The following is a 10,792-nucleotide window of genomic DNA, read 5'->3' as shown; positions in this document are numbered from 1 at the left end:
GTGTCCCTTCCCTCTCTGCATCATTGCAGCCACCTCCTCTAGCACCCATGCTGTGAGACTTCCTCATCCCTGCTCCCCTGGGCATACCATGTTAGGATGACCACAGCTCCTCCGCCTCTGCACTGCTCCAGCCCTGATATCGCTCTTGAGCTGCACCTGCACATCCCACTGCCTCCTGGACACCCCATTCTAGCATCTCTAGATATTTGAAACCTGCTTCCCCAATGCAGTAAAGAAGTCCATTCCCCAACCCATCACCCAAACTAGAAATCAGTTTATCACCCAGCCAAACCACATAAGCTATTAGTTTGCTTATTTATTGACTGTCTTTCTCACTTTTATGTCAGCTCATGTCAGTTCCAAGAAGACAGATACCTTGTCTATCTTCTTCCCCCTGAGCATTGCTCAGAAGATGCCTGGCCCACAGTGGGGCTCAATGGGAACTTGTTAAATGTACACATGAATGGAGAGATGGGTCCACAGCTCCTCCTTCTGCTCTACAGCTTAAGGCAGTTACCAAGCCAAGGTTACCTCCTATACCTCTCCTTTGCCAGGTCTCCCCTTTCTCCTGATCAGAGGAACGAGCAACAGCTGCTTGGGGACCTAGAGTGAGGGCTCGGGGTGAGTAGTTGGTAATAACTGCAGGCAAGGTGGGTGTAGAGCGTAGAGAAAAAGCTAGTTTGAGGTTTGTCCTCCTGTTTTGGTACTTGCCTGGCCTGGCTCTGGGCTGCCCTGTGGGGTTATGGTTAAGCGTTCTCTAGCCTTTTAACAAGCCTTCTGCTTTACAAGAGGTCACACCCAGAGAAGCCGTGGCGCCACCTAGAGGCAGCTGTAGGGAGGTAGGACATCAACTAAGGCCAGGGTGATGAATCAACCAGGAGAGCAATGACAGGGCGACCATGATAGGGACAGTGATGGGGAATGGTGATGGAGGCTCATAAAAAGGAGAGTTATAAGGTACAGTGATAGGAGCAGACAGAGGACAGTTATGAAGGCTGGCATGGATAGCAGTGATGGGGACTATAGTGGGGCCCCACAAAGGACTTCAGCGATGTGGCAAAAATAGGGGACAGACATGGAAACTGCTACCCATACCAGCCCTTATACACTGGGCACAAGTATAGGGACCAGCAATGGGACACGAATGGGAGGCCTTAACAGGGACCACAATAGAGGATCATGGCAGGACAAGAGCTGGGGAAACATGCTGGGGGACTGAACTGGTTTGCCTGCTACCCTGCCCCACCAGTGCACATGTTCAGGCAGGACCTCACCTCTCCAACACCCTCACTCCCCCCAAGTGAGTATCTGGCTGTCCTGACATGCAAGGAATACAGGACTGGCAGTGGGGATGATTACCCTGAATCTTGGTGTTGTTTGGGTCCTCCACCAGAATGGCTGGGTCCAGAACTTTGAAAACTACCTGAGAGGAAGAAGCAAGCCTGAACTTCTGTCTTCACTCTAAGGCCCAACCTCCCTTCCTCTGGGCCTGACCTCACCCTCAGTGGAAGGCTTGACCTCCGAGTAACACTGGTCACCGATGAGGTCACTGACTCTGTGGCCACTGGCAGGAGGGATCCCAGGAAAGAGGCCTGGGCAGTTGTGGGCAAAATATCAGTACACATGCCAGGAGTGGCCATGGTCTACTGAGTGTTTGAGGAGCAGAGCTGCTGGGCGGAATGTCTGGGGACAGGAGGGGGTTCTTGGGTCACTAGGGGCAAGCATCACTGGTAGGAATCAGGTTGGGAGGCACAGAGCAATCCTTCAGGCTGGGGTACTGGGTCACCTTGAAAGTCACAATGAGGTGGGTAAAGTAGAAGGAAACTTCTAGGTCCAGCTGGATGGTGATTCTCAATACCTATAACCATAATGGCTGGTCAGAGTGACCAGGCCCTGACCCCAGACCTGCACACATGGGCACACCAGCACCCTCACCACTCTCTGCCACCAGGTCTTGTTGCTGTCGTGACTGCGCCTGCCCCAGATCACATTCTCAACGCCATAGCCTTCCCGGTCCCGAGAACCACAGAAGCAGCAATTTTCAGGGTCTTGGGGGAGGTCCCAAGGAAACTGAGTAGGCAGGGGATAAATGGGCAGCCCCCCATTCCAAGAAGTCAGAGGACAGGCCTCTCTCTCTAGTCGCCAGCAAACCCCACAGGATCAAACCTGCCCAGAAAAACCCAAAGATACCATCTCCGGAGCACCCACCCTCCTCCCCACCTGTAGGTGACTGACAATGCAGTAGGGCTCAGGGCCATGGAGGCCACAGGTGGATGAGGTTCAAAGGCTCTGGCCATGGCCAGCAATAAGGTTGCTGGTGAGTGGGTAGCAGCTGCCACTTGAGCAGCCTGGTGGGGGAACTTCCTGGGCAATTGCTCTGGGAGGGACAGTCTGTGTAGAGATCCTAGGGGTACCCCCACCTCACGCCACCCTACAGGGAGGCCTGGAGATTTCTTCTCTCCCTCTGGCTGGCTCTCAGAGAAAGAGCAAACCCCTCACCCATCGGTGGCAGCAGCAGCAGAACAGAAAGGAGAGGCCTAGCCTGGCTGGGGGTCCTGGGCGGTGGGAGATGGAATCAGGCCTGAGAGAGAGAATGCAGAGTGAGCCACAGGTTGGGCCGCCCTTGAGTTGAGTGAAGCCCTCAGGTCATTCTCCATACTCACATGGTAGATGGAAGCACTACCGCCAGACGCAATGAGCATGCACGGTTGTGGGACTACAGTACAGCTGGGAGTGAGGGGGTCCCCAGAGCCTGGGGAACCAAGGGAGGCAGCCCCCAAGGGAAAGATATTAATAGCAGCCACCAGATGCAGAAGAAAGGTGGGGAGGGAGGGAGGCACCAAGAAGCACACAGAGCTTCTACAGGTCCACCATTCAATGCAGCTGATGCCAGCAGGGTCAGAGTTCAGACTAACCCACAGAGACAGAAATGATCTGATACTCATTCCAATGAGGTTCCTACCCCTAGCCCTGAAAGGCTGTTCGTCTCCAGGAGCCTCTGGGGAATGTGTCCCCCTCCCTGCCAGCCCCAGCCACTGCCACTCCGGCTGGGCAGTGGGTGAAGAACTGGTAGATGGAAGAGAACTAGTTTTGTTCAGGGTTCAGGGCCCAGCCCCCTTTCCAAAGCAGAAGAGCAGATAATGTCTGAAACATACAGGCCCTGTTGGGAGGTATGATAAAGCTAGACTGGGAATAGCCAGAGCACTTGGAACCCAGGCAGAAAACACTGCTGATGGAGCGAGGAAGTCATTAAAACTCTCCTGGCTCAGGTACAGAGTACCCCATCCACGCAAAGAGAAAATTCTCTGGTCACTGAGGGCAGATTCTGTGGCCCTACAACCAAGAGCCCTGGCCCCCAACTCAACTCCTAAGCCCTTGCCATCAATTGGGGAAGTAGACGTTAGTCACTCTCTTAAAAGGAGGAGAGGCAGAGTACTTCAGCCAGTTTAGGCCTGGCCCTGCTTCATGCAAGCCCAGGCAAAGCCCCAAGGTTTCAGCTAGAGCAGGCTAGGAGACACAGCCAGGCTGTCTGCTCTGCCCCTAGGGAGCAGTTCCAGAAAACTCCCCTTCTCTCACCTAAATGCTGGCTGCAAGGTTCCCTATAGAGCCACCTTTTCTCTTCTGCATGGGGCCTATCTGGGTAACAAATCAGGGCAGCTGCAAGGGAGGCGTCCCACCTCAGAGTGGCTCTGCTCCTGCCCTCAGGGGCTGCCTCTCCACATCCACAGAGGCCAGAATCTCAAGAGGCTTGGGAGCTGCCCCTTCCCACATCATCCCATCGCTCACATCAATGACCTGCCCCAGACTACCAGGACCCTCTCTGGCAGCCCTGTTCCTGGGGCCACTTTTCCTATATGCTCAAGCTGGCCTATCGCAGTCACAAATAGAAAAAAAGACCATAGAGGGTGGGCCGGGAGACTGAAAGGTGGAAAGGTATAAAACGTGATAGATGGAACAGTGGACATACAACTTGAAGAGTAATAAGTCACAGTGCATCGCGCCATGAGAACATCCCCTCCCGCCCCCCCCCACCCCCACCCCACATCCTCCAGTCTCTGAAAGGAGGCCGGTGGCTCTCAGGGCCCTGGAGAGGCACCTGGAGTCCTCGGGGTTGTGGAGTCCATGGGCATTGCACACTGTGCCACTGGCCACACAGACAGTTGGGCTCAGGTTCCCCAATCATTGCTATGTGAAGGAATCAGGGTGCTGAGCATGGCAACAATGGCTGGAGCCGTATTACAGGGGATAGGTTCACGTGGAGGATCCGTTGAGCCCGCTGCCGCACCTCATCGTCCGAGAACCGCCTGTCCACCTTGATGACCCGGAATTTCAGCAGCTTTGCTGTTCCAGGCCCTAGCCATGCCTTAGGGGATCGGGGCCCAAGCCGTGTTCTCTTCCAGGGAGGAAGATCCTTCGCCTCCTCAGCCCTTTTCCTCTTCTGCCCCCCATTCTCAGGGCGGCCTTTCTGGACCCTCCTTGCAGTCCTGGCCTGTACAGACCCTTTTGGCCTGCCCCTGCCCCTGGGCTGGGTCCGAGCCGCCTTGGCCCGCACTGTCTTGGCTTTGGCCTTTCCCCGCACTGCCTTGGCCCTCGCCCGCACTGCCTTGGCTTTGGCCTTGATCCGTGCCACCTTAGCCTTGGCCCTGATTTGTGCCGCCTTGGCTTTGGCCTTGATCTGTGTTGCCTTGGCTTTTGCCCGGGGCTTGGCAGTCTTGGCCTGTGTTTGAGCCACCTTGGCCTGGGCACGAGCAGCTTTGGCCAGTGTTCGAGCTGCCTTGGCCTGGGCTGTTTTAGTGCCCAGGGTAGAGTTACCTTTCATTCGCAGGCTACTGAGGGACCCAGTGGCTTTGTAGGTCTTGCTCTGGGGCCCAGTGCCTTGTTGGGGTCTGGCCCTGGAGCCTTTGCCTGTCAGACACTTGGGGCCCTTGTTTGTGCCTTTTCTGGGAGCTTTGGGCCGGGGATTCCCCAGCCCCTTCCCTGAATCTTTCCGCAGCTTCAGGGGAGAGTCTACAAGTGAGAGCCGCAGTGACTGTGCCTTGTGCTTGGCACTCAAGCAGGGCATGGGAGTTTTGAGTGGAACCAGGGCCTCAAGGACGACGGAGAGCCGCATGGCAGGGTAGACACCTGGATAGAGGTGGGTGGGGAAACCCACTGCTGCACCCCGGGCACGGCTGGCACTTGACTGCTTCAGAGAGCTCAGTAGCAGGTTGGTGGTAGCATGCTTGGCAAGGGCTGGTGTGGATGATTTGGCCAGCCTGCCAGGCAGTGGCATGGGGAGCAGCGTGGCCCGGCCTGCAGGCAACCGCGTGGCAGTTCGGGGAGCACTGGTTGGAAGAGATGTGGCAGCTGGGATGGGGGCACGAGCTTGTAGCTTTGTCTGGCTTGGGGGGTTGGCTGTACATGAACTATAGCCATAAACATCACCACTGCGCAGGATGGTAGGTTGGAAGCCATCATCCCGCAGACCCTGCAGGAAGGCCACAAGCTGGGCCTCTGTGGCACTGAGATCCTGGCTCATGGGGTTAAAGACAAGCAGCGCCTCCTCCAGGGCCTTTTTCCCTGCCGTGGAGATCCTCGACCAGGAGTGCACAGCTTTCTCCTCCACATGCTGCACCACCACGCTCATGGCATTAGGCACTGCAGATCTGCCTGGGTATCCACAAACCAGCGCTTGGCACCTCCGAAGCAAGAGGAAAAAGAGTCAGTAAGAACAGCACCAAGATAAGGGGCTAGGATAGGTAGTAGATCATCTAGGCCTGCACTCTCCATAACATCCATTGACATGAAGAGACCTGACCACTCCTTGGGGCAACACTCTGGTCTCTGACCTACCATGGTGGTAAGGCAGGGGTTGGGGGGTGGGGGAGGGACCCACATGGGTCAGAAGCTGCTTCTTCAGGATACGTGACCACAAGTTCATCAGAGCCATCTAACCTGCTGTTGGGTCCCTAGAAAGATTTGGCCCATTCTAATTCAATTCTGAATTCTAGGCCAGAAACCTAGTATTAGATTCAACCCTGGGAACACAGGTGAATACCTCGGCCCTCAAGGAGCCGTGGGCAGAAGGCAGGACAGAGGCACCATCAAGGTTCTTGGGTGTGCAGACTGGCACCCAGCTCAGCTCGCCAATGAGTCAGGCAAGGATTCCTGGGGGAGGCAACACTTAACTGGGACATGAGTGATCAAAAGGAAAGGACCCGCTGTAAATGGAGCAAAAAGGGGCATAATTTATACAATGGCTCTGAAGTGAGAAAGAGTAAGGCACACTTGGTGTGACTGGAATCTGCAGTCAGGGCTGGGAGATCTAGCCAGAAAAACAGGTGAAAGCAGGGCAACACAAGCCTTGAATGTGGCCAAAGGGCCCAGACTTACACCCAATGTCCATCTCTGTTACTCCAGCTGCTGCTGTTCAGGTGTCCAAGGATGAACCTCCTTGCCCACCAGAAGTTTTGCTTTCAGAGTCCCCAGACAGGCCACTCAGGTCTGATTCCTAGCACCACAGTGACGGAGACCAACCCCAGGGAAAGAACCACACTCCCCAACAGAAACTAAAAAGATGATGAGTAGCAGGTACTAATGACACATCTCTAAGCAATCAGGCAGGCTAGGGGCCAGGCAGTCAGACCAAGAGGCCAGGGTCTGACAGTGGGTGGTTAATAAGGTGGACACTAGAGATTTGATTTGTCCTAATTAGGGTTTGGAGGGCCCCAGACCTTGGCACAGCTCAGATGGAGCCGTCTGGGAACACCGAAGTTGGACCATGCTCCTCTGAAAAAGCTGTAGATATTATCTTGACTAATATCTAATGCCCAACCCAGCACTGAGGGCTCCAGGAGGCAGCTCCCCAGCTGCACGGGATTATTAAAAGATCAACTGGGATCAGGCAGGTCCCTGGGGCCAGGAGGCAGCTTATTCCTACCGCCCTAATGGACCAGAGGAAGTTTTCAAAATCCCCTGGAGCTCTTTGTTTGGAAACATTCTTGGATCCTCAGGTGTCTCCAGCACTTCCTCTCTCCAGAGGCCATTCTCCGAGCACAATCCTTGCACATGACTTTAGTTCTTTTCTTTCATTTTTTCCCAGGGGATGCAGTCCCCAGGGTTGTAAATTGTAGAACAGAGAGGGGCCTGTTTACCCTCAGGCACAGATACTGGGGGTGAGCTGGGGGTTCTTCCGCCCAGGTCGGTCTGGGCCCTTGAGAGGGGGTCTTCTGGGCTTTCCAAGAGGCTCCGGAAACAGAGGCTGCAGCCTGGCCCCCGACTTCCCTTCACATGTGCCCCCGAGGCCGGCCGGGGAAGTTTGATGAAAGATGGGGGACGGGAAAGGCCCCATCCAAACGGACTGGTGTGGGGGCAGATTAGGGCCCTCGGCGGGGAGGCCGCATCCCTGGGGCCTGAGCCGCGGGTAGAAGCAGCGGTCTTGGAGACAGCGAAAAGCGCGGAGCGGTCAGGGCGAGCCCGACTGGGTCGCGCAGCCCCAGGGTGGGGTCGCTGGGCACGGGGTGGGGGTGGGGTGGGGGGGGTCTCAGCCGAGCCGGCGGAGGGCGCGGGTCCGGGAAGAGCCAGCCGCTCGGCCCATCCGCCCTGTCGCCTCGCGGACGGCCCCCCCGCGGTGCGGCTAGGCCCACGGCCCCAACCTACCGGCGCCGCCGCGGGGACCCAGGACGCGCCTCTGCGCCGCCTCCGCTGCTCCAACATGGCCGCCCGCTGAGCACCGGAAGTGCGCTGCGCTTCCGCTTCCGGGACCTAGCCCGCCCTAGTGACCTTTGACCCCCCGAGACCCCGTTTCCCCCAAAGTCTGAGGGCGGGGTAGATGGGTACCAGGGAAGGCTTCCTGGAGGAGGTGGCCGCGGGGACTGCTCTAAACCCATCCGGGCCTGTGCAGGAGTCTGAGGAGCAGAGGCCCTCTCAGACGCGGCCCTAGGCACCAACTGCACTGGAGCCCGGCTAGGACTGGTTTAGGGGCCCAACTGACCCCCTCTCTGAGGAGCCTGGTGGTGCAGCCACATCTGGGAGCGACTCTCGGCAAGGTCCAAGCCATCCTCCACCCTCTGGTCCTCCTACAGCCACTGACAAGGCCTGCCTCTGTCCCAGATGCCTGACCAGAGGGTGAAAGAGGAGTGCCTGCTGCCTGGGAGGATGGCGGGGGAGCCCCTATTGTTTTTGTAGCAGGAGTACCTCCTCAGAGGGCAGCAGGCCTTCCTCTCTTCCTGAGAATGGGGCCCACTGCATGTGGCATGAAAAGCTCGTGTGCACACATGTGCTGCACACAAGCCCAAAGTTGGGCGTGTCCAATCTGAGAGTCCCAGCATACCAGTGTGGGCTTAAGCGTACTTGCCTAGGAACAGGTGCATGGGTGTGGTGGGAGGACCCCGGCCCAGCCTCAGCCCCCTAAATGGCAAGAAGTCCTGCCTCCAGTCTTAAGCCTGCCCTGAATCCCTGTCCTTTTGCCTAGGAGACTGGGACCTCAGTCTTTCCACCTGTACCCTGGGGCCAGCAGAAGGGCGGTAGTTACAGGGCCTACTGCCCAAGCAGCACCAGATGAGAGGACAAAGGTCAAAATTAACCCTAGGAGTCCCAGGGGTCAGAATGGTCTCTACTGCTCTGACCAAAGGCCCCTCTTGGTCAGGGGGTCCCCACATCCAAGGAGCCAGCATGGAAGCCCTGGTTTCATGAATGAGATGGTGGGGGCATTTGCACTTGAATCAGAGCCTGCGCTAGGAGGCAGAAATACTGCCACAACTCTTGGGCCCTGACATGTACAATGGTGCCAAATTTGGTAGCTGGGGCCAGGTGGAAGTTGATGGGCAATCACAAGAGGGTGGCTGGGTGCTTCATTTGGGGACTGGTTAATAGCCCTTCTCCCTCCCAATATGAATTCAGGATTCTCCAGCTGCTCTACATCTCCCTGCCTATACAGAGGGGTCTGGGCACCAGCAAAGAAAAACACCCACCCCACCACAGGCCTCACCTGGTGTCCCTGAACTTCCCAGGGCCTTAGCACTGATGGTGGTGTCCTCAGCACCTTCAAGCGTAGCCAAGCTGTCCAGTAGGAAATGCAAACTCTCCTGCTCCTCTGGGATCAGTGCTTCTAACCCTTCATCCTGGTAGAGAGAAGGGAAGGGTGGGATCCCAAGGGCCAGGCCTCAAGAGATGCAATCAGGAAGTCCCACCTGAGTGTTCCCAGTCCTTAATTGTGTGTGAGCCCTGTCTCTGCCCTATCCATTGTTGAGTATTAGCTATTCACTCTCAGGACCAATCCAGCCTCACCTTCTGCCCCACTTGTCTTCCACAGCTTCTCCAAAGCCAGCTGGAGAAGCTGCCTCTGTGTAGGTGGGGCTAGGGCTGCATAAGCAGAAGCTACTTCCATGAAGACGCAGAGCTCAGCCTCCAGTGATGGCATGGGCCTAGGTGTGTCCTAGGAAGGGGAGCTCTCTCGGATGATGTCCAGCCCAGAGGTCAGAGCAAAATGGAGGACTAGGAAGGGTAGGTCCATTCCCAAGCTGTGTCCCTTTCAGACATCAGAACTGGGATCATGGTAGGGGTTAGGAGTAAGGGTCATGGGGTACCTAGCTCCCTGAGTGGAGGCTGATCCTTCTGCCTCTTGGTGCCCAGTATGACCCAGATGGAACTCTCTGGGAGTATTAATCAGAGCAAAGTCTGACTTGACCTGGACTTTGGTGGATACTGACTTTATAGGTATAACTGAGATCTGATAGGATGAGGTTGGGAGAGACCACTGGGTCATCCAAGGATTCAGCCCTTGTTCTCCATTTGGCATCTTTTATTGCCCTGAGTGATGGGACCGGCAACCCTATCTACCTGAGCAGAGAGGTCTGGTGGAGATCTAGATATGAGTGAGACCAGTGGCCTAGGAGGGATCACTCCAGGAGGGAGTCTGTGAGCCAAGGAGAAAAGCCAGGGGCAGATCTTGAGGAGCTACTTCCTGGGAAGGGAAAGGAAGCAGGGCTTGTAAAAGATTCTGAGAGGCAGGATAAGCAGTAGGAGGAAGTCAAGGTCATGAGGGGTGAAACTTTGAAGACGCTAGTAAGATTTCAGTTGAGACAAGTTTCACAAGGACCCCCTAGTTTTAGCTATATGGTGTTCCTTCCATGGTGACTTCCAACTCCAATTGCCAGGCCCTAAAACGGGCTGAAGACTCTCTCTCTAGTCATGGAGAAGGCTCTGCCCACACTCTTGGCAGGCTATAAGTCAGGCAGGCTAGGGAATTAATGCCCCCGAGCAGCTCTCAATCCATGACTGATGGAGATTTGAAAATGAGTACCTCATCAACACTTGCTCTGGTAGGAGGGACAATAATGTGAGGCCCATGTTCTATACTGGCTTTCAGAGTCCCCAGCAGGATTTGGTCTCAGTTGCCCACAGTGGTAACTTCCTTGATGAAACACTCTTTATATAAAGGCTACTTTCCTATCTCTTTGCCAGTACTCTACTGGTGCTTCCTGGCCTCACTTCCCACATTAACTATATGCACTTGTATCTTTGTCTCCAGGTGTGCTTCTGGGGAAAATGAGACAGACACTGTCCGTGAAAGAGGGACAAGATAGTAGCAAGCACAGACAACCACAAGGTGACCACAAGGTCTCATAGGCCACCACTGACCTATATGAACAGGCCCCCAGCTCACAGACTTGGCCAGTACTCTGAATGCTCAGAAGATAGGCTGGGTAAGGCTCTCTGTCTGAGGTAGGTAGGCCTTTGGCACACCAGGTTGCTCTCGCCTGACCCCAGAGTTTGCTAGAGGCAGGTCTGGGACCATGAAGATGGACAGTCA

At 55.7% G+C, this 10,792-nt stretch overlaps 1 protein-coding gene across 1 annotated transcript; it reads right to left on the bottom strand.

Moving 5' to 3' along the window:
• Positions 1–287: 287 nt before the first annotated feature.
• CCDC71 (coiled-coil domain containing 71) lies at positions 288–7,733 on the bottom strand. The gene is made up of 2 exons (XM_046642549.1): positions 7,639–7,733; positions 288–5,678 (listed from the first exon to the last, which is right to left on the bottom strand). Exon 2 carries the CDS (start codon positions 5,624–5,626, stop codon positions 4,199–4,201), a length of 1,428 nt encoding a protein of 475 aa, XP_046498505.1. The 5' UTR covers positions 5,627–5,678; positions 7,639–7,733; the 3' UTR covers positions 288–4,198.
• Positions 7,734–10,792: the final 3,059 nt, after the last annotated feature.

The sequence above is a fragment of the Equus quagga genome, chromosome 1 (genome assembly GCF_021613505.1).
Source record: "Equus quagga isolate Etosha38 chromosome 1, UCLA_HA_Equagga_1.0, whole genome shotgun sequence".
Taxonomy (NCBI): domain Eukaryota; kingdom Metazoa; phylum Chordata; class Mammalia; order Perissodactyla; family Equidae; genus Equus; species Equus quagga.
This window is presented reverse-complemented; position numbering and strand designations above follow the sequence as displayed.